Here is a 23,952-nt window from a genome sequence, read left to right as displayed (position 1 = left end):
TGTGTGTTAGATTTACTAGCCTGACTTTGCATTCCCTCTAGGTGAGGGGGAAAGAGAGATTAGCTCTTGGTACTTCTGTTTTCCAAAGCTGGAAATGGGGAGGGTGGAATCCCTCTGTTTAGATTCACGGAGCTTGCTTCTGTGCATCTCTCCAGGAACACCTGGAGGGGGGAAGGGAAAAGGTTTATTTTCCTTTGTTGTGAGACTCAAGGGATTTGGGTCTTGGGGTCCCCAGGGAAGGTTTTTGGGGGGACCAGAGTGCCCCAAAACACTCTAATTTTTTGGGTGGTGGCAGCTTTACCAGGTCCAAGCTGGTAACTAAGCTTGGAGGTTTTCATGCTAACCCCCATATTTTGGACGCTAAGGTCCAAATCTGGAAATAGGTTATGATAGGGGCCCTCTCCCCACTCTTGTTTGTTTTTGAGCATACCCCCGTTTTTAAAGTCCCGTCCCACGAACAACGAATTTGTGCCTGGAGATCTCCTGATTACTGTAAGCGAATCGAGTCCTCTCTCCATCCTCCGATGCTACTGCTTTTCCTGCCTCTGTGCTTGCTGCTGTCCTGGGGATTGGTAAGAACTCCCTCTTGCAGACTCCCCCTGTCCTAGCTGCTGGCCTTGTTTCCCCAGCAGACAGACCCAAGCTAACTCCTTGGTCTGTATCTGTAATTTGTTTCTTGCGCCGCAGCTCCTTTGCTGCTAAAAATAAACCTGTGCCGCTTCTAAGCTGTGCCTTCCTGGACTGTATCCTGGGCCGCCGGCTTGCAGCCGCCCCACTGCTGCAGCCACCCCCACCCCTCCGGGGGCTGTACCCTGGGCACACACCACTCTGCCCTCTGGAACTGCTCCCCCTCCCGATCAAAGAATCGGCATAGTGTAAGATGCACCTATTAGAATCAGGTTCTTAGTCTAGATAAGTTGTCATTTCATTTTGCATAGCTGTGGTTAAGTTAGGTTTAAAGAATTGTTTGTATTGTGCTCTGTAAGTTAGGTTTAAAAAAGAATTGTTGCATTGTGTTCTGTTACTTGCTAATTTGTATAGTCTTGGTTAAGTTAGATCATAAATAAGATTTTGCTGTGTTCTGTATAATTGTGGTTAAGTCTGCCTTCCCACTGCCCTAACCCCCCACCCCCAAGCTTGCCCGTGTCTCTCCCTGAGCTCCCCAGTCACTCGTTGCAGTCTCTCTGCTGTTTAAAATTGCATCCTGTCTTCTCTCTGAGTCTCCCTGAGTTTAAATCTCTCTCCGCAGCGCCTCTGCCTTTGGTCTCTGCTCCACCACGTGCTCCTCTTCCCCCATCCCCCAACCTCATTCCTCTACCACTGTCTCTCTCTCTCTCTCTCTTTTAATCCCTTCCCCCACGTGTTCACCCCACTCCTACTGCTGCCAAACCTCAATTGTATTACTGAAGTCTAGCATAAAACCCCATTGGTTACCCTTTTTCTCTCTGACACACCTCACATTTTACATTTACACCACTGTGACACATTTTTACCTAGAGTTTTTAGTTATTTAACACATTTTACCCATAACTGTTAGTTGGTTATATGCTACTGTGACACACCCTTTACATAGAAATTGTTAGCTACCTGTTACATTTATACTTCAGTGTTAATTGGTTACCAACTGTATTTTACCCTACTGTATTGTACCCCACTATTGAAACCCCCTATACTATTTACTAAAAGAAACCCCTCCCCAATTGTCTACCTTAACAAACCCCATACCCCTCACTATTGAATTTTCCCTGTTTTTGCATTTTCTTAATAAAGTTTATTTTGCACCCCACCAGTGCAGTAGTTGTCCCCCAAGATCCCCTGCCTGCTGGCAGGGTCAATCTTCTAGACTGAGCACTGAGTCCTATTGGGTAGACAGGAAAATTAAACTAAATAATCTATACAGAAGTCTATGGAACACCATAAGAGTGGGTCCCTAAGCCTTAGAACTGATGAACAATTAAAAACAATTTCATTCACTTTTTAAATGTAACTTCATAAGTAAAGTTTTATGAATGAAACAACATTCATTCATGAAACTGGTTACCCCAATAACTGGCTAATTGAGAATTAAGATGCTTGTTAAGAGCCATAGCTGTTCAGCCAGTTGCCATTGTAAATTTCACTGTCAATCCAATTCCTGCGTAAATCACTGAGACTTGAATGATATCACTCTCCTGAGGATAACACAGTGAGATAAAGAATGGATGTTGTTTGAATGCCAGCAAACACTGGGAGCATATGCTGCAAGGCTTTGTCATGCAATGATACCGGATTACTTGCTACTAGCATGGCGTGGTCAAGTGTCCTACCATGGAGGATGGAATAAGGCTGCACTGCCCAGGAACCTGCAAAGGCTTTTGGAGTACCTCCAGGAGAGCTTCATGGATTTCCGCTCTATCCCCAGACACGTTAACAGACTTTTCCAGTAGCTGTACTGGCCGTGAATGCATCCTAAGTGCTTAGGGCAATGAATCATTAAAAAACACTTGCTTTTAAACCAAGTTTTATATTTACAAAGGTACACTCACTAGAGGTCCCTTCTACAGCTTCATGGTCTGGGATACTGCCTTGGGAGGGTTGGGAGGGTACTTCACTGACGCTGAGAAAAAGATCCTGGCTGTTGGGGAGAACGGAGTGCTGTGTGCTCTCCGCAAGCTCGACCTCCTCCTCCTCATCTTCCCTGTCCGCAGAATCCTCAGGCATGGCTGAGATTACCCCTGCCTCGGAATCCACGGTCAGGGATGGGGTAATTGTGGCGGAACCCCCTAGAATTGCATGCAGCTCAGCGTAGAAGCAGCACATTTGTGGCCCTGCCCCGGACCTTCTGTTTGCTTCTTTGGTTTTCTAGTAGGCTTGTCTGAGCTCCTTAACTTTCACGCAGCACCGTAGTGAGTCCCTATTGTGGCCTTTCTCCATCATGGCCTTGGAGATTTTTTCAAATGTTTTGGCATTTCGTCTTTTGGAACGAAATTCTGCTAGTACGGAATCCTCTCCCCATATAGTGATCAGATCCAGTACCTCCTATATGGTCCATGTTGTTGCTCTTTTTCAATTCTCGGACTGCATGGTCACCTGTGCTCTCCACGCTGGGCAAACAGGAAATGAAATTCAAAAGTTTGCGGGGCTTTTCCTGTCTACCTGACCAGTGTATCCGAGTTCAGATTGCTGTCCAGAGCGTTCACAATGGTGTGCTGTGGGATAACTTCCGGAGGCCAATACCGTCGAATTGTGGCCACACTAACCCTAATTCAAAATGGCAGTGTCAATTTCGGCACTACTCCCCTCGTCAGGAAGGACTGCAGTAATCGATTTTAAGAGCCCTTTATGTCAAAGTAAATGGTTTTGTTGTGTCTACAGGTGCAGGGTTCATTCAATTTAATGCTGCTAAATTCGACCTAAACGCTTAGTGTAGACCAGGCCAAAGTTTCAAAAAGTTGAATGAATAGAAGACTGTTGGAGGCATAATAGATCTAGACAAGGAGAAAAAGTCTGGAGATAAATGTGAGAAGTGAGGTACATCTGCTTTTCTGTTAAAATATTATATGTTTGCTGTTGAAGAAAAAAAATCCAGAACACTTAACGTTGTTATTTTAGTTAAATAAAACAATTTAAATGTCTGTCTGGTGATGTTCTCCTCCTAATACAACATGGCACGAATGATATAACCAAACAATGAAATAACCAAATGAAATGAAATGAAATGAAATAACCAACCAAACATTCAACATACCTTCTAAAACTGAAACTTAAATCTATCTGAGTTGTGAAGAATATGTTTTACGGTTATAACAACCAACAAGAATAGCCTTTTATGTAAAAACCTATGATTAAATTGAGTCTTCCTTACTAGTGATTTAAATCAAATCCTCCCTGCCTGCTGCGCTCTTGCCCCCGGCCTCTTCATTCTTCGGGGGGGCCCAGAACTCTGGTTCAGGCAGCCCAGACAGCTCCAACTTTTACACCAGTGCTGGTAGGGTGATCAGATGTCCCAATTGTATAGGGACAGTCCCGCTATTTGGGGCTTTGTCTTATTTAGGTGCCTGTTACCCCCCCCCCCCATCCCTGTCCTGATTTTTCACACTTGCTGTCTGGTCACCAAGTCCTGGTAACATGCACCCAGAGATGCTGCAGATCGCTAGGACCCAGGAGCAGCTGGCTACAGCCGGGAGAGGGGAATCTCCAGCAGGGCCCTTCCCGCTGCTCCCCAGGAGCCTCTCCCAGGGCAGAGCCCCCAGTCCGGCCCAGCCCCTGCCCTGGGGGGCCCCGCTTGGAAGGAAGGTGAGAGAGAGCCGCCCCCCCCACGTCACCCCCCGGACTGCAGAGGGAGATTTGGCCCCAGGCTGCTCCCAGTGGTGCTGGCTGCGATTCCCACCCGGGGCCCGGGAAAGCTGCCGCCAGCCCCGCTGTTCGGGGGTCAGGAGGAGCCTGGTTGGGCCGTGCTGGGGGGCTGGGACAGAGGCATGTGGGGGGATTGAGGGAGGAGAACCGGGGTACAGGCCCCGCCAGGCAGGCTGCAGGGGAAAACCCAGGAATAGGAAGGTCGGAGCAGAGGGGATAAAAGTTCTCCCAGATGGGCTGAGCCAGCTGCAGGGGTTGCAAAATTGAGGGGCAGGGGGGCATTAGGGCTTTTCCTCCCCCCTTTCCTAGGATTCTAGTGCCCATTTCCCAGGGCAGTGTCCTTAAAGGCACAGTGCATTGCAGTGCCCAGACAGGGTCACTCCCTCTCCCCCCCCCACCATAAGATGTTACTGATCTGTGAGAGGACACTTGATCTTGTGAACTATTTACAGACACACGCACACCCCAGAGCTCACTGTCCCACCTGCTTTGAGTGTTTAAAAGAATCCAGGTCTCAGTTCCTGTGTCTGTGTAAAGCCGCCCAGCATTTCATCAGTGTGTCCTTGCCACTGGCCCCGTGCCCCTGAGTTTCACACCTCTTGGAATCCAGGCTGGGCAGTTTCACTCCTTTACCTTAGTTCCTTATGAAAATATTATTTTTCATACTCTGAGTCCAAAGGCGGGCTCCGGGACCATAAAGCCGAAGAAGGCACCTCTGATGCGTGTACCTTTGTAAATACACTACAGGGTTTAAAAGCAATGTCTTTAATGATTCACTTGCTCTGAAGACTTCGGATGCATTCGCAGCCAGTACAGCTCCTGGAAAAGTCTGTTAATGTGTCTGGGGATGGAGCAGGAATCCTCCAGGGACATCTCCATGAAGCTCTCCTGGAGGTCTCCAAAAACCTTTGCAGACGGTTTCTGGGTAGGGCTGCCTTATTCCATTCTCCATGATAGGACATGTTACCACGTCAAGCCAGAAGCAAGTAGTCTGGAATCATTGCAGCACAAAGCATGGCAGGGAATGGTCCTGGGCTTTGGTCGCATTCAAGCAACACTCGGTCTTTATTTCTCTGTGTTAGCCTCAGGAGAGTGATATCGTTCATGGTCACCTGGTTGAAATAGGGGCATTTGTTTAAGGGGATAGTCAGAGGAGCCAGTTCATGCTGAGCTGTTTGCATTTGGTTGAAAGGGATCATCCCTGATAATAGCCACGCGGTGTGAGGAGGGGAGAAGGGATCATCCCAGAGAATTGGGTTGGGGGAGGGTTTGCACTGCACATCCACCCGAAAACCTCAGCCCCTGCTTTTAAATGGGCAACCCAACTGGTATTGGTTGCTATGGGAAAGGAGGGTGCTGCAGTTCGAAAGCAGTCCCATATGTTATGGAGGAAGAAGCCAACCCCACGGACCCTTTGACTTACCAAGAATGCCTGCAAACTGAACTCTATTGCCCAGCTGTGTGTGATGTGTCACACCATACCAGCAAGCACTTGATATCAAAGGCAAAATGCTACTGTGTACCTAAAGCATGTGTGCTGTCTGCTGAGAATTGCTTGATTCACTGTGAAAGAGTCTCCCTTTTGTTTTCTGAAATGTATCTTTTAAAATTCTACTCCCCCTTTTTTACCTCCTGCAGGTGCAAATGTTTCTACGCTCCCTCTATCATCTCCGTCCCTGAGGTTATCGCAGATTAGAAGGCAAAACAAACAAACAAACAAAAAAAACGCACTCATGATGACATGTTTTCCTAGCTCATGCAGTCCTCCCGCACTGATAGAGCACAGTTGAATGTGTGGAGGCAAACAGTGGCAGAGTCCAGGGGCGTTAAGTGAGTGCAATGAGAGGAGGCAGGAGCTCAGTGAGAGGAGGCAGGATGCGATGCTCTGGCTAATGGGGGAGCAAACGGACATGCTCAGGTGCCTGGTGGATCTGATGCGGGAAAGGCAGCAAGAGCACAGACTGCTGCTGCAGCCCCTGTAGAACCGCCTGCCCTCCTCCCCAAGTTCCATATCCTCCTCACCCAGATGCCTAAAGGATTTCCGCCCTGCACCTTGTGCTGGGGGCAGATTTGCATGGCGACTGGAAACTGGGAGCTATTCCACAATGCCCACAGGTAGTGGGGACCCGTGGGGCATTCCCCAGTGTCCGGGAAGAGTTGGGAGCCATGGGCCCATGAGAATTGGGGACCTTTGGTGGATTCCCCCACCTCTGTTGATGGTGGCCTGTGATCTGCAGGGTGTGTTTCACGACAGCTGAATAAAACTTTCCCCACACGCTAGGCATTTATGTAATTGTGACCAGGGTTCCAGGGATCCACACTGCGATTGTTCAAATAGGACAAACTGCAAAGAATGGGGCCGACAATCCTCAAAAAGGGGATATTGCAATCTTTAGATTCACCAAGCCAGCAACAAAGCCGCTCCTGCAATACCTTACTGCTACACAGAGGCCAAAGCACAGCTCCGTTACAGCAACCCAGCCTTGGGCTCCCTCCCAGACAGCTCACTTCAACATGATGGGGATTGCGGAAAAATCTATTAAAAAGTTCCACCAATCCCAAAGGATCCTATACACTATCCACCAAGTGAAGGAATACTTCAGTTCTGACCCAAATACACACTTACAGCCAATTCTTATTAACGCAACTAAGATCTATTAAAAGAAGAAAAGAGAGAGTGTGCTGCTTAAACGATCATTATCCATACAGAGATGCAGAGAGTCCTTAGGTCAGTTTCACCGTTGAGATGATGCTTTAGAATTGCAAAGAGTCCTTTACAGAATCATTTCATCAAGTTCTAGTCCAATGTCCAATTTCAATGTCTGGGTGGTCCAGAAGGGACTGGAGATCGCTGTCTTCTGACTCCCCCTAATCCCCCCCCAAAACTCCCCCTCCAAACCTGCTTACGTAGATCAGAGACAAAAGGATAATTTTTGCGGCGTCTAGACAACACACAGTCCTTGGCTGAACAACAGGCTTCTGAAGTGACCTATTTCGTAAACATCACTGGTAATTAATTACATGGATTAACACAAGGTGATTCTCTATAAAGCAGTTCATAGACAGTTTACCACAAACTTTCAGGAGACAGACAATGACATTATTACAGCCAAGTTTTATGTAAATGTTAATATTCCCTTTTGATCTCTGAATTCACAAATAGAGCCCTAGACAGTAACTGTTTATTTCCATTGTTAACCTCTAACAAGATACAGCTAAACAGAGACTACTACAGTTACCATCTTCCATGTCTTTAACAATACACGTTTACCTTTCGAAGCTCTAGTTTCTCTGAGGAGGACACACTTTTCTAGCATGTCTCTAAAGGTTGAATCTAGGTCAATTACATGCAATTTCCTAAACACTTTCTGTCTCTGCGTCAGAGAAGTTTATAAGTGAAATTTCCACACAGTCTAAGCACTTGTAAGAGCTCTCTCTCTTGTGTGGATTCTCTGATGTTTAAGAAGGCGTGACCTCCATATGAAACCTTTCCCACAGAATAAACACTTGTGTGGTCTATTTCCTGTGTGGATTCGCTGATGTATAAGAAGGTCTGACCTCCATATGAAACTTTTTCCACATTCCATGCACTTCTGGGGTCTCTCTCCTGTGTGAATTGCCTGATGTTTAACAAGGTCTGACCTCCGTATGAATCTTTTCTCACAATCTAAACATTTATGGGGTCTCTCTCCTGTGTGGAATGCCTGATGTTTAACAAGGTCTGACCTCCATACAAAACATTTTCCACAGACTAAACATTTATGGGGTCCCTCTCCTCTGTGTAATGCCTGATGTTTAAAAAGAACTGACCTCCGTTTGAAACTTTTCCCACAGTCCAAGCACTTGTGAGGTCTCTCTCCTGTGTGGATTCTCTGATGCTGAATAAGGTCTGACCGCCATAGGAAACTTTTTCCACAGACTAACCACTTATGGGGTTCCTCTTCTGTGTGTAATGCCTGATGTTTAACAAGATCTGACCTCCGTATGAAACTTTTCCCACAGTCTAAGCACTTATGGGGTCTCTCTCCTGTGTGGATTGCCTGATGATTAAAAAGGTCTGACCTCTGTATGAAACTTTTCCCACAGTTGAAACATTTATGGGGTCTATCTCCTGTGTGGATTGCCTGATGTTTAAGAAGGTCAGACCTCTGTATAAAACTTTTCCCACACTTGAAGCACTTATGTGGTCTCTCTCCTGTGTGGCTTAGCTGATGTCTAATTAGTTCTGACTTCCAAATGAAACATTTCCCACACTCGAGGCATTGAGAGGGTTTCTTTCCTGTGTGGCTTCTCCCATGGTTATTCAGGTCTGAGCGATTACTGAAGTTTTGTCCACCGTCCAAGCACTGAAGGGGTTTCTCTCCGGTATGGATTGTCTGATGTGATCTCAGAATGAATCCTTTCCCCAAGCCAAGGCATTCACAGCATTTGTCTTCCTTGGAATTTGATTCATCCACTTTCTTTTTTGGGTGGTTTCCCTGCAGCTTCTTTGACCTGTGCCAATTTCCACAAGTTTCTCCCTGTTCCCAGCACTGGGAAAAATTCCCTTCAGCTCTTTCTACAAAGGTCCCCTGTGGTTCCACTTTCCCAGCAACTTGCTGATGATGATTCCCCTTCTCGTTCTCACTCCCTCGCTCAGCACCTGCTGGGAGAGAGAGACAATCTCGAAAGGAATCATTTTGCTGGAGAGAAAGAGGAATAGCAACAAGGGTGAACACGACACAAAGACTGAGCAATTGGACTGTGCCTCCACAAGCCACCCAAACACTCACAGGGAAGGAGAGATGAGAAGGAAACTTTTGCAGCCAACAGACTGGGTAGAAAGCCATGAGTGATATCTGGTGACTACTGCGCTACCCTGGGTGAGATGAGGAAGAACTGAGGGTGCATCATATTTTTGGGATTCTCAAGTTTTTCCTTCATTCCCCATTTCTGTGTCAGTCCTCACCTGTGCAATCACCTCTCAGGCACTCTCTTTCCTCGCAGACCTGGAGATCTGGGACCCACGGCTCTTCCCCTCTTTCCAGGTAGGAGATCAGCTCAGGTTTGGGAAAGGAAAATCCTGTGTGTGTGGCGGGGAAATCAGACCAGATCAGGGTGCATGGAGGATTGAGAGCACGTCTGTCATGAAGGACATTCTGTGAACGGAACCTGTCCCTGTGCTCTGCTGGGGAATGTGGAACCCATGAGGACGGGAACATGGTCCCTGAGCCCTCTTGGGAGAGGCAGATGTCTGGGGAGGTGAGGGGAATTTTTACACCCTCAATAGGAGTTCCCAGGATCTGCCCAGTCTAGGGGCCTTGCTGATGAACACACAGCTCTGGCATTAAACCCCTGCCTATTTGTAAGCCATCCCAATGGCTGGAGCTATTCCCAAGAAGGGTGGTGAATAAGGATTCTGTGTGTGAATGGGAATCAATACAGAAAAGACAATGAATGAATTCTGCCCCTTTGAAAGCTGGAGGGGTGGGGATGAGCTAGCATGTCCATTAGGTTTTGACACCATGTCTCACTGGAGAGGGCCCGGAGATGCAAGTCTCTCTCACATGGCAGCTGTGCATTACGCAAAACATTTTCCTCTGATCTAACTGACGAGGGAAGAACCTGATCAGAGTCAGACATGAAGACCCCATGGCTTCTAATAACCGAGGGAACAGGAATCCCTTACCCAGCGAGGTCACCGTCTCATAATTCTCCTGCATGACATCCCTGTAGAGGGCTCTCTGAGTGGGGTCCAGCAGAGCCCCCTGCCCCTGGGTGAAATACACAGCCACCTCCTCGAAGGTCACCGGCATCTGGAACAACAAGAGTCCCCCACTCAGCACCTGCTGCCTCAACCACAATCCCGCTATTCACAGGGAAAGGAAAAAAACTCAAAGCTCTGGGAGGCCAGAGTAACAGAATCTGACCCCTATCGTTCAGAGCAGCCAGGAAGCTTCAGGGGGTGGGAGAAGGTGAGAGCTCCTTGTCCCCCCAGCACACCGGGCAGGGCAGGGTCTTCTCATTTCCCACACACCTGCCAGCCAGAGGCTGATCCGGGAAGCAGAGCTCTGAGCCAGGGACAGGGACAGGAATCCTGGCAACTTCCCCACATATTTCACAGCAGCCTCTGGCCAGTGGGGTCAGGCTCCAACCCTGTGTAGGGGGGTTGTGTCCTGTTTTTGAAATGGGCGTATGTCCCTCTCCCCCACTGCTGCCAATGGTCCTACTCAGAAAATCAGCAGGTTTATCACATCCTGTCTCCTCCCTGCTTCTCTCTCCTCCTTCACAGCAGCTCCCTGAAAATTCCCTACCTGAGCTGGCTCCATCACAGCCATTCCCCTTCCCTGTCCCCTGGAAGATGGGCCAATCTGGAGCGAAACATGTATTTGATTCCTCAGCCTGTCAGGGCGAGAGGGGCGACGGGGGATGTTACAGACGGGGCTGGAGTCCATGTCACACCCTGAGTCCTCCCAGGTTCTTTAGACCCTCCCAGTAACAGCATCTCTGATCCAAACACTAGGAAAAAAGCAGAATCAAAGGGGCCACTTTGGGGGATTGACACCCATTGCAGTGTAAACCCCTCCCCCTTAGCAATAGCAGGAGCCCTCTGGTGGCAACACCTGAAGAATGAGATGCCCTGGACTCCCCCAGCAGCCCCCAGGGACAAGCAGGCAGAGGCTGATCCCATTGGCCCATCTGCTCTCACCCCCGGCCAGCGCCAGCAGTGACTCTGGTGTGGCTGAGATCTGAATCCTGCAGGGAAATCAGACCAAGACCTAGGGCAGCCCTGAACACTCAAGAATCAGAGCCTCAAAAACCATGAGTTTGTCTCTTTTTCAAAAAATGTAATGTAAGCTGGGAGCAGTGAGTGAGTGTGCGGGCAGCAGTTCCGTAGAAAAGGACCTAGGGGTTACAGTGGATGGGAAGCTGGATTTGAGTCAACAGTGTGCTCTTGTTGCCAAGAAGGCTAATGGTGGCATTTTGGACTGTATAAGTAGGGGCATTGCCAGCAGATCGAGCGAGGTGATCATTCCCTTCTCTTCAACATTGATGAGGCCTCATTTGGAGAACTGTGTCTAGTTTTGGGTCCCACACTACAAGAAGGATATGGAAAAATTGGAAAAAGTCCAGTGGAGGGCAACAAAAATCATTAGTGGGCTGGCGCACATGACTTATGAGGAGAGGCTGAGGGAACTGGGATTGTTTAGTCTGCAGAAGAGAAGAATGAGGGGAGATTTGATAGCTGCTTTCAATTATCTGAAAAGGGGTTCCAAAGAGGATGGATCTAGACTGTGCTCAGTGATAGCAGATGAAGTTGCAGTGGGGGAGAATTAGGTTGGATATTAGGAAAAACTTTTTCACTAGGAAGGTGGTGAAGCACTGGAATGGGTTATGTAGGGAGGTGGTGGACTCTCCTTTCGTTAGGTCAGGCTGGGATGATTTATTTGGGGACTGGTCCTGCATTGAGCAGGGGGTTGGACTAGATGGCCTTCTGAGGTCCGTTTCAAACCTAATATTCTATTATTCTAACCTTGAAACTTCTGTCTGTTAGTGAATATTTGGGAACCAAATTCTATATACAAATGAGACATGAGAAAAAAACACTAGGGTGCTGGATAGAGAGAGAAAATAACAATTACCTAAAGCAAAGGAAATTGAAGGAGTTTTCAGACCAGCCCATGAACTCAGTCAGCACTGAACTCAAATGACAACATTGCAATAGAAACAGGAACTGTTACAGTGTCACCGTGAGATGTGCTCACAACTGTTAATATTTCCCATGATGATTTGCCATTAAAAATATGAATTCCATGGCAGAATGACGTCCCTCCGCACAACGCTAATGAAGCTGAAGAGCTCAGACAAATGAAAAGAATATTTTCATAAGGAACTAATGCAAAGGAGTGAAACTGCCCAGACTGGATCCCAAGAGGAGTGAAACTCAGGGGCACAGGGCCAGTGGCGAGGACACACGGATGAAGCGCCGGGCGACTTTACGCAGACACAGGAACTGAGACCCGGATTCTTTTAACCACTCGAAGCAGGAGTGACAGTGAGATCTTTGTGGGGGGGGGGTCTGTAAATATTTCACTGGATGAAGTCCCCTCTAGCAGCTCAGTAACATCTTATAGGGGAACGGGAGCAGCCCTACCCAGCGATGCACTGGGCTTTTAATGATACGGCCCTGGGAAATGGGAGCTGAGATCCTGGGGAAGGGGGGGAGGAAAAGCCCCCCTCCCTATTTTTGCAACCTCAACCCATCTGGGGGCAATTTTTATTCTTTCCCGGCTTTATGCCTGAGTTTCCACCGCCGCCCTGTCTGGCAGGGCCTGTGCCTCGGCTCCCCCGCCTCGCACACACCGGGGCTGGCGGCAGCTTTCCTGGGCCCCGGGCGGGAATCGCAGCCAGCTCCGCTGGGAGCAGCCTGGGGCCAAACCTCCCCCTGCAGCCCGGGGTGACTGGCCGGGGGGGCGGGTCTCTCTCACCTTCCCTCCGAGCGGGGCCCCCCGGGGCAGGGGCCGGGCCGGGCTGGGGGCTCTGCCCTGGGAGAGGCTCCTGGGGAGCAGCGGGAAGGGCCCTGCTGGAGATTCCCCTCTCCCGGCTGCAGCCAGGGCTCCGGGCTCCCAGCACCAGCCGCCGGGGCTCGGGGATCTCGCCAGGAGCCTGGGAGCCAGAGTCACCGCAGCGGCTGCGAGTCACTTCCTGCTGCCGGGCCGGAGCCCAGCGCTCGCTGCCCCGGAGCCGCCTCCCGGCTGCTCCTGGGTCCTAGCGCTGCAGGGGTCGCGCTGCAGCATCTCCGGGTCGGGCTCCTGTTCCACTCGCAGGCTGCAAGGTGAGAATGGTCCATCATGAGTATCTAACCCAGGATACTTGTAAACCACTTCCTCGTTAGTATAGTGGTGAGTATCCCCGCCTGTCACGCGGGAGACCGGGGTTCGATTCCCCGACGGGGAGTACTGTGTTTTTTGGCTCCAGCAATGCTCTCAAATTCTAGTGGGGGAGATCTACGGTGGAGATTAGGAAACACTGGTTCACTAGGAGGGTGGGGAAGCACTGAAATTGGTTCCCTAGGGAGCTGCTGGAATCTCCTTCCTTTGGGGTTTTTAAGGCCTGGCTTGACAAAACCAATAAATATGCACTTAGGTAAGCCGAGGGGAGGGCTATTGTGGGGAACTTTCCTGGTTTATACACCACCCTGGTGGAATTAAATAGCAGAAGGATCAGAGTCCTTGCTCCCATTCCTTTCACCTGGAAGCCTGCCTGACCTCAAGGACTAGTCCCTGAGACTTTGACGATGTTGGACCAAGGATTCCTGAGGGGACTTTCTTTTTTTTTTTTTGGAGGCAGGAAAAAGGCTTTAATGGGGAAGGTACCAGAGCAAGAACAGCAAGTGCAATAGCAAAAGCGATCACTGAGGACAGAGACTAGGGCGTCTCCACTCTGGGGTACTCTCTTTGCTTTGGATGCTTCCCTGACTATTGCATGGAGTTCACAACAAATACAACTGAATAAACAGCAAGTAGTAAAAAAAATAAGGAGAAAATGGGAAAGGCGAAAGGAAAACATGTCACCCCACTCTGTGAACAGGGCTGGATTAACCCTCCTGTGAGCCAGGGTTATTAGATTTTGTCAGACCATTGGTTGGGGGTAGAGCCGTAACTAGCTATTTTAGCACCCGAGGCAAGAATATAAAACTGAAACAACTGTGGGCCAAAAAGGAAGGTTGGGGGCGGGGGAGAAACGTCATGCATAGGGTGACCAGATCACAGCAGTAAAATAGGACCTGCCCCCTCCCTGCTCGGCCCCACCATCACACCCCTCTTCACTCCCTAGCACCCTGATGGGCTGCTGCGTCCCTCCTAGTCTGTCCCCCAGCCACCACTCGCCTCCTTTCACCTTCTCCCTCCCCTGCCAGAAACCCCCATGCTGCCCCTAGAACCTCTGCTGGCTCTCTGCTCTTTGGCCACCTGCCACTTGCCCACCTGTTTACCACTCACCCTCTCACCCCCGCCCCCAGTATAAAACCTCATTCAAAGATCCAGGGATGACTATATTACTGCACACAGCAGACAATCAATGCAGGTGTAGATAAATCTCTGCATTATGCATTTTTGTATAACTTTTATATGACTTTGTATTGAACCTTGGTAATATGTTATGGGGGCCCCCAAGGTAGTATAATTAAGGTAAAAGAAAAATGTCTTTTTGCTAGAAGTAGAATAAGATCTTCCCCCCACTTTGTAATCAATTGCCCTGTTGAAGGAACGAGGTGTGAATGAAGAAGGTGTGGAAGGCAGCACCTCCAGACAGCTGCACCCCATGGTGAGGGGCTGGGAGCCAGACCAAGGATAGTCACACTTGTCAAGTGGGCAAACTAGAGGAGAGCAGACATACTGAGAGCCTCGGGGTTAGGAGCAAGCACCTTCCTTTGGGAACACCCTCTCTGCAGCCTTGGGACAACCCCCAGCCTAGAGAAAAGCAGCAAAAAGAACCAACGGACACAGTCCCAGATTTTGAATCTGGGAGATTTGCCCCCCTCCAGCCACTGACTTGCCACTTGTCTCCTCAAGCCCCCCACCCCAGTATAAAGCCTCATTCAAAGACCCAGGGGGTCACTATATTAATGCGCATAGCAGTCAATCAGTGCAGTACCAAAAAGTAAAATACTGAAAATGGATGCCCCCCTCCATCCACTGACTCGCCTCAGTCCCATCCCTCCAAGTATCAGGGGTGGCAGGTTTGTAGAAATTTTGGTCACCCCCCCCGCCCCAGAACTCTGCTCCCCGCCTGCAAGGGAGTTGGGAGGGGAGGAGGTCTGGGGTGCAGGCCCTGGGTTGAGGCAGGGGATTGGGGTGTAGGATGGTTGAGAGGCTGGGCTCTGGGATGGAGTCTGGGGTGCAGGCTCTGGAATGAAGTTTGGCTGCTGGTTGCAGGCTCCGGGCTGGGGCACAAGGTGGGGGTGCAGGATGGGTGGAGAGGTGCAGGCTCTGGGAGAGAGTGCAGAGGGCTGGGTGTAGGCAGACCAGTATCAGAACAAAAAATGTAGCATGCAAAAAAGACTGGGAACTTAAATAGGCACTTAGAAGTACAAACAACGTGGTAGAAAAATCTACATCGCTGCATGCAATAAATGAAGTCATAGAAAAGTCACGTAAGCCATTCAGAGTGTGCAGGGGGTGGGGGACGGTTACTTACAGAAATAAAGTTTTAAAATCAATTTTAAATTGCAAGTGGTAGAGGGGAACCACATGTTCCCATAAGTGTAAAATGGCATTGGATGTTACAGGATTATACAACCATCCTAGATATAGGGACCCTTCGGAAGGGGGAGCAGTAAAACTAAGACGCTAGTACACCCCAAAGGCTCAGACACAAAAAGATAATAAGACAAAAACAATGTTTATTCATTTCTTTATTTAAATTCTAAACTGTTGGGTGCATCACTCACGGGATTTGAATTCTTGGGATTATATATCTATGTTTAGGGAAAAAAAAATACCACAGAAAGTTCCTTTTGAGAAGCCCTATATAGGACACACTCTAAGGCCCTTAGGGGCAGATTTTTAAAAGGATTTCAGCCACTTGTGGCATATTACAAAATATCCAGGTGCCTTCAACCTTGAAACTTCTGGCCACTAGTGAGTATTTGGGAACCAAGCTCTACACACAAATGGGACACGGGATAAAGCACCGGGGTGCTGGACAGAGAGACAAAATAGCATTTGGCTAAGGCAACCCCCATTGGTGCATCAAAAGAAGGTAAAGGAGCTTTGACCAGCCCATGAAATCAGTCCGCACTGCGCTCACATTACACCATTGCAATAGAAACAGGAACGGTTACACCAGACACACTGGGAGATGTGGTTGCTGAGGGGGATGTAAAAGCTTAACCAGTAAACAGGCTTCTCAGTTAACCAGCCTTAACCATTAACTCCGGCCAGCGGCTGGAGGGATCCCCTGGTGCTGGGACCTCAGCGCGTGTCTTGGCCAGGTGGCCACAGCAGAACCTCAGCCAGATCCCAGTCCCGTTCCAATGCCTGTGCTTCTGCCCCCCAACTCCAGCCCTGATTGTGCCCCTGGACCCCTCTCCTTCCCTACCCCCAGCTGGCCCCCCTCACTCTGTGCTCAGTTTGGCCCTGGCCCACCTTCAACCCCTCCCTATTTGCTCCCCTCAGATCCCCCTGACCTGTAGCCTCCATCCACAACAGCAGGGCCAGGGTCAGGGAAACAAAGCAGCAGATGGGAGTGTGGTGGGGGGTGAGAGAGGGGTGGTAACATGATCCTGCCCCCAACTGTGCACACATCGGGAGCTGGTGGCAGCTTTCCTGGGCCCAGGACAGGGAATCGCAGCCAGCTCCGCTGGGAGCAGCCAAGGGCCAAACCCTCCCCCCATAGCCCAGGAGTGCTGAGGGGAGGGTCTCTCTCACCTTCCCTCTGAGCGGGGTCCCCCCGGGGCAGGGGCCGGGCCAGGCAGGGGCCCTGGCCAGGTTGGGGGCTCTGCCCTGGGAGAGGCTCCTGGGGAGCAGCGGGAAGGGTCCTGCTGGAGATTCCCCTCTCCTGGCTGCAGCCAGGGCTCCGGGCTCCCAGCACCAGCCACCGGGGCTCGGGGATCTCACCAGGAGCCTGGGAGCCAGAGTCACCACAGCGGCTGTGAGTCACTTCCTGCTGCCGGGCCGGAGCCCAGCGCTCGCTGCCCCAGAGCCGCCTCCCAGCTGCTCCTGGGTCCAAGCGATAAACCCACCAAACTGCAGCCCCCCCTGCCATGGGAAGGAGGCTGTTGAAGAATTCCACCAGGATTTCAACAATTTCCACCCCATCATTGACCTCAGCCTGGACCAATCCACACAAGAGAACCACTTCCTGGACACCACAGTGCAAATAAGTGATGGTCACATCTCCACTACCCTGTACTGGAAACCTACTGATCGCTATACTTACCTACATGCCTCCAGCTTCCATCCAGGACACATCACACGATCCATTGTCTACAGCCAAGCCCTAACATACAACCGCATTTGCTCCAATCCCTCAGATAGAGACCAACACCTACAAGAACTTTATCAAGCATTCTTAAAACTGAAATACCCACCTGGGGATGTAAGGAAACAGATTCACAGAGTTAGATGGGTACCCAGAAGTCACCTACTTCAGGACAGGCCCAACAAGGAATATAACAGAACACCACTGGCCATCATGTACAGCACTCAGCTAAAACCTCTCCACCGCAACATCAACGATCTACAACCTATCCTGGAAAATGCTCTCTCATTCTCACAGACTTTGGGAGGCAGGCCAGTCCTCACTTACACACAGCCCCCAACCTGAAGCAAATACTCAACAGCAACTATACACCACACCACAGAAACACTATCCCACCAAACGCCATTGCCAACTCTGTCCCCATATCTACTCTAGCGACACCATCGTAGGACCTCAGCAAATCACCCACATCATCAGGGGCATATTCACCTGCACATCTACCAATGTGATATATGCCATCATGTGCCAGCAATGCCCCTCTGCCATTTACATTGGCCAAATCAGACAGTATCTACGCAAAAGAATAAATGGACACAAATCGGACATCAGGAACGTTAACATACAAAAGCCAGTAGGAGAACACTTCAATCTCCCTGGACATTCAATCACAGACTTAAAAGTAGCCATCCTTCAACCAAAAAACTTCAAAAACAAACTTCAGAGAGAAACTGCAGAGCTACAATTCATTTGCAAACTTAACACTGTCAATTTGGGCCTCAGTAGGGACTGGGAGTGGCTGGCTCCCTACAAAAGCAATTTTCCCTCTCTTGGTACTGATACCTCCTCATCAATTATTGGGAGGGGACCATATCCACCCTGATTGAATTGGCCTTGTCAACTCTGTTTCTCCATTCCTAAGGTAACTCCCTTCTCTTCATGGGCCAGTTTATTTATGCCTGATCTGAGTCAAATATATGTAAGCTCCTTAACCTATTCTTGTCACGTGTCACAGAAGTTTAGATCCTGTGTGGATTCTCCCATGTTTAATGAGGTGTGGTCTCTGTCTGAAACTTTTCCCACACTCCAAGCACTTATGGGGTCTCTCTCCAGTGTGGATTGCCTGATGATTAACAAGGTTGGACTGGTATATGAAACTTTTCTCACAGTCTGAGCACTTATGGGGTCTCTCTCCTGTGTGGATTGTCTGATGAGAAACAAGGTATGACTTCCACTTGAAACTTTTCCCACAGTCTAAGCACTTATGGGGTCTCTCTCCTGTGTGGCTTTCTTGATGTGAAATTAGTGCTGACTTTGAACTAAAACATTTCTCGCACTCAAGGCACTGAATGGGTCTCTCTCCAATGTAGCTTCTCCCATGGTTATTAAGATTTGAGAGCTTATTGAAACTTTCCCCATGGTCCAAGCATTGCAGGGGTTTCTCTCCAGTATGGATTGTCTGATGTGTCACAAGCTGTTATCTCACAATGAATCCTTTCCCACACTGCAGGCGGTGCCAGGATGTCTGTTCCTTGGGATTTTTCTCCTGGGCTGTGGGATCCTTGTCTTCTCCCCTACTGTTAATAGATTCATCCACTGTCTTCCCTGGGTGGTTTTCCAGCAGCTTCTCTAACATGTGCCGATTTCCCCAGGCTTCTTCCTGTTCCCAGCACTGGGAAAAATTCCCTTCAGCTCTTTCCACAAATGACTCCTGTGGTTCCACTTCCCCAAAACTTCCTGATGATGATTCCCATCCTCGTTGTTACTCCCTCGCTCAGCACCTGCTGGGAGAGACACAATCCAGACAAGAGTCATTGTGCTGGGGAGAAAGAAGAATGGCACCAAGGGCAAACCCAACACAAAGAATCCAATTGCTCAGTCTGTCTCCACTTCTCACCCAAACACTCACAGGGAAGGAAAATTGGGAAGGAAACTCCTGCAGCTAACAGGCTGGGTGGAATGGCATGAGCGATATCTGCTGATCACAGCCCTCCTCTGTGTGAGATGAGGAAGAACTGAGGGCGTCACTCACACCATATTTTGGGATTCTCAACTTTTTCCTTCATTCCCCAGATGGATTCTGTGTCAGTCCTCACCTGTGCATGTTCCTCTCGGGATCTCTTTTTCCTCCAGGCCTGGAGATTGGGCACCCACAGCTCTTCCCCTCGTTCCAGCCGGGCGATCAGCTCAGGTTTGTGAATGGGGAATCCTGTGCAGGGGGTGAAATCAGACCAGATCAGGGTGCATGGAATGTTGGTGGAGTATTTGTCCAAGAGAACAGGAACATGGTCACTGAATCCCCTTGGGCAGAGGAAGTTGTCTTGGGGAGGTGAGTAGAATTATTACTACACCCTCACTACGTGTTCCCAGGATCTGTGCGCTCTGGGGGCCTTGCTGACTCACATACAGCTCTGGACATAACCCCTGTCTCTTTCTAAACCTGCAGAGCCCAGAGCCCTCCCCAGGGCTGGAGCTAGTCCCAAGGAGGGAGGTGAACAGGGATTATGTGTGCAGCTGAGAAACAACACAGACAGGACAAAGCTGGATTTATGCCCCTTTGACAGCTGGGTGGGGATGGTTTAGCTTGTCCATTGGGTTTTGACACCCATGTCCCACTGGAGGGGGCACGGAGATGCAACTCTCTCTCACATGGCAGCTGTGCATTATGGAACCCATTCACCTCTGATCTAACTGACACAGGAAGAACATGATCAGATTCAGACACACAGACCCCACGGCTTCTAGTATCTGAGGGGATGGGAATCCCTTACCCAGCGAGGTCACCGTCTCGTAGTTCTCCTGCATGACGTCCCTGTAGAGGGCTCTCTGAGCGGGGTCCAGCAGAGCCCCCTGCCCCTGGGTGAAATACACAACCACCTCCTCGAAGGTCACTGGCATCTGAAACAACAAGAGTCCCCTACTCAGCATCTGCTGCCCAAGCCACAATCCCCCTATTCATGGGAAGCCCTGGGAGGGTCAGAGTAGCAGAGTCTCACCCCCACCCTGCTCAGAGCAGCCAGGAGGCTTCAGAGGGTGGGAGAAGGTGAGAGCTCCTTGTTCCTCCAGCACACAGAGCAGGGCAGGATCTTCTCATTTCCCACATGCCTGCCAGCCACAGGCTGATACCGGAAGCTGAACTCTGAGCTGGGGACAGGGATATGAATCCCGACAGCTTCTATTCGTATTTCACAGCAGCCTCTGGCCAGTGGGGTCAGGCTCCAGCACTGGGAGTCTGGAAAATGTTCCCAGCCCTGCTGAGGGGGTTGTATCCTGTTTGAGAAATGGGGGAATGTCCCCTCTCCCATGCCCTGCCACCAATGGGCCTACTCATAAAAACAGCAGGTTTATCACACCCCATCTCCTCCCAGCCCCCGCCCAGCAGCTCCCAGAAAATCCCCTACCTGAGCTGGCTCCATCACAGCCATTTCCCTTCCCTGTCTCCGGGAAGATGGGTCAATCTGGAGTGAAATGTGGACATGATTCTTCAGCCTGTTGGGGCGAGAGAGGCGACGGGGGAGGTTACAGAAGGAGCTTCAGTCCATGTCACACCCCGATTCCCCCCAGACTGTTCAGACCCTCCCAGTAACAGCATCTCTGAGCCAAGTGCTAGAAGAAGAACAGAATCAAAGGGGCCACTTCAGGGGATTGCCCCTCATTGCAGTGGAAACCCTTCTCCCTTAGCAACAGCCGGAGCACTCTGGTGGCAACACCTGAAGAATGAGCTGCCCTGGACTCCCCTGGCAGCCCCCAGGGACGGGCAGGCAGAGGCTGAGCCCAGTGGCCCATCCGCACTCACCCCCTGCCAGAGCCAGCAGTGACTCCGATCTGACTCCAGGGTGGCTGAGATCTGAATCCTGCAGGGAAATCCCATCAGGCCCCCGGGCAGCCCCCAACACTCAGGACACACAGACCCCATCAGCATGGGTGTGTCTGACAGTAACACACAGGGAGCAGGGTGTAGGTGGGGGACTGGGTTTTTTCCTTGTAGCCTCTGCGCCCTGAGGGGTGAGTCCCCCACCCCCATCACTCCTAGAGCTACTTTGACCAGTTCCAGGAGAATACCATCTTCTCCTCGCCCCTCCCAGCTCGTGTCCCCTGAGGGGGAGAAGCTACCTGGGCATCTCCCCCTCTTCCCCTGCCAGACTCCCCACATCCCCCCTTCCCTCGCAGTGCCCCCCACTCACATCTTCCCCCATTCCAGCCTCGCTCCCATCAGCCCCATAATCCCCCCGATCCCCCTGTATCGCCCTATCTTCCCTTCAGTGCACCCCCGCCCCATCCCAGCCTGCCCCCCGCATCCCCAGCACCCGCCTCCTGCCCCCACCGCACTCCCCCCGCCTGCCCTCACCCCCTGCACCTCTTTAGCCTCTGCCCCCTGCAGCCTGGGGGGGGGCAGGTCTCTCTCACCTTCCCTCTGAGCGGGGCCCCCCGGGGCAGGGGCCGGGCCGGGCTGGGGGCTCTGCCCTGGGAGAGGCTCCTGGGGAGCAGCGGGAAGGGCCCTGCTGGAGATTCCCCTCTCCCGGCTGCAGCCAGGGCTCCGGGCTCCCAGCACCAGCCGCCGGGGCTCGGGGATCTCGCCAGGAGCCTGGGAGCCAGAGTCACCGCAGCGGCTGCGAGTCACTTCCTGCTGCCGGGCCGGAGCCCAGCACTCGCTGCCCCAGAGCCCCTGGGTGCTAGCGCTGAAGGGGTCGCGCTGCAGCATCTCTGGCTCCGGCTCCTGTTCCACTCACAGGCTCTAAGGTCAGAAGGGCCCAGGAGGAGCATCTAGTCCAGGAGGTCTCAAGACACAATTTGATGGTCTCAGAGTGCGGCAGCAACTCTTCCTGGTGGCCACTCTGACACTTTCCCCTAGAATCCTAACTAACTTTATGAGAAACCAATAAATATACACAGAGGGGGGAGCCTACTAGTGTGCAGGGGCGGCTCTTGGCATTTTGCCGCCCCAAGCACAGCAGGCAGTCTGCCTTTGGTGGCTTGCCTGCACAGGGTTCGCTGGTCCTGCGTGGCGTGACTGCGGGAGGTCCGCCGAAGCCACGGGACCAGCAGACCCTTTGCAGGCAAGCTGCCGAAGGCAGACTGCCTGCCGCCCTCCCGGCGATTGGCAGAGCGTCCCCAGTGGCTTGCCGCGCCAAGCACGCGCTTGGCATGCTGATGCCTGGAGCCACCCCTGCTAGCGTGGGGAACTTTTCTGGCTTATTCACCACCCTGATGGAATCGAATAGCAAACTGAGCTGAGTCCTCGCTCCCACTCCGTTCACCCAGAGGCCTGCCTGACCTCGAGGACTCCCCTTCCACACTCATCCCTGAAACCCCGAAAAGGCTGGACCCAGGATTCCTGAGGGGGCTTCACCCTCAATTTTGTTGCAATCACCAGGATAGAAGCTAGGGCATCGCATCCCCACTCTGGGGTGCTCTCTTCACTCCGGACACTTCCCTGATGTCACCACTCAGCATTGCATAGAATTTAGAACAAATATGATTTGTTAAACAGCAAGTAATAAGAAAAAAAGGAAAAAATGGAAAAGGGGAAAGGAAAACATGATGTCATCCCACGCTGCCCAGGGTCCCCTTTCGCTCTCCCCAGCTGCTCACCACACCCAACTCCAGACTGCTCCAGACCCAGCTACCCTCTGCCTCAGTGCTTCTGCTGCTCTGCCTCCAGCCCAGCTCTGGGTGCTCCTCTCCCCTTAGCTCTGCCCTTCTCTGGCAGGTAGTTCCAGCTCACACAGAGAACGAGCACCTGACTCCCTCATTTGCTTGCCTGCCCTGCCAACGAGGTTGACCTAGTTCCTTGGCCTCTCTCCATTCGCCTTGGAGACTAGTCTCAGGGTTTTCATTTCTCATTGGCCCTTCCTGTCTTTTGTTACTGGGAGAAACCAACCAACCTGCCCCCCCACACTAAGTTTCAGTAAGGGGCCAACAGTCTTGGGGTCAGGCAACTTCACGGTCTATGTGAGCTCCAAAGCATCATTCAGGTGACACAAGAGATCCACTTCCTGGACACTACAGTGCAAATAAGTGATGGTCACGTAAATACCACCCTATACCAGAAACTTACTGACCACTATACTTACCTACATGCCTCCCACTTCCATCCAGGAAACATCACACAATCCATTGTCTACAGCCAAGCCCTAAGATACAACCGCATTAGCTCCAATCCCTCAGAGAGAGACAAACACCTGCAAGATCTTTATTAAGCATTCTTAAAACTGAAATACCCACTTGGAGAAGTGAGGAAACAGACTGACAGAGCAAGATGGGTACCCAGAAGTCACCCACTACGGGACAGGCCCAACAAGGAATATAACAGAACACCACTGGCCATCATGTACAGCCCCCAGCTAAAACCTCTCCAGCGCACCATCAATGATCTACAACCTATCCTGGAAAATGATCCCTCATTCTCAAAGACCTTGGGAAACAGGCTAATCCTCACTTACAGACAGACCCCCAACCTGTAGCAAATACCAGCAACTACATACCACACCACAGAAACACTAACCCAGGAACCAATTCCTGCAAAAAACCCTGTTGCCAGCTCTGTCCCCATATCTACTCCGGCAACACCATCATAGGACTCAACCACATCACCCACACCATTAGGGACTCCTTCACTGCACATCTACTAATGTGATATATGCCATCATATGCCAG

The 23,952-nt window shown here is 50.8% G+C and overlaps 1 protein-coding gene and 1 non-coding gene across 2 annotated transcripts; one reads left to right on the top strand and one right to left on the bottom strand.

Moving 5' to 3' along the window:
• Positions 1-6,333: 6,333 nt before the first annotated feature.
• On the bottom strand, positions 6,334-10,016 carry LOC115640690 (zinc finger protein 790-like; the record flags this gene model as incomplete). The annotated part of the gene is made up of 4 exons (XM_030543565.1): positions 6,334-8,362; positions 8,531-8,980; positions 9,284-9,397; positions 10,004-10,016. Coding segments are annotated over 4 exons (1,191 nt in total), but the record flags the coding sequence as incomplete, so codon positions are not given.
• A 3,184-nt stretch (positions 10,017-13,200) lies between these two features.
• On the top strand, positions 13,201-13,272 carry TRNAD-GUC. Its single transcript has one exon. It is a non-coding gene; the product is annotated as a tRNA-Asp (tRNA).
• Positions 13,273-23,952: the final 10,680 nt, after the last annotated feature.

This window comes from Gopherus evgoodei, unplaced genomic scaffold, assembly GCF_007399415.2.
Source record: "Gopherus evgoodei ecotype Sinaloan lineage unplaced genomic scaffold, rGopEvg1_v1.p scaffold_32_arrow_ctg1, whole genome shotgun sequence".
Lineage (NCBI taxonomy): Eukaryota > Metazoa > Chordata > Testudines > Testudinidae > Gopherus > Gopherus evgoodei.
This window is presented reverse-complemented; position numbering and strand designations above follow the sequence as displayed.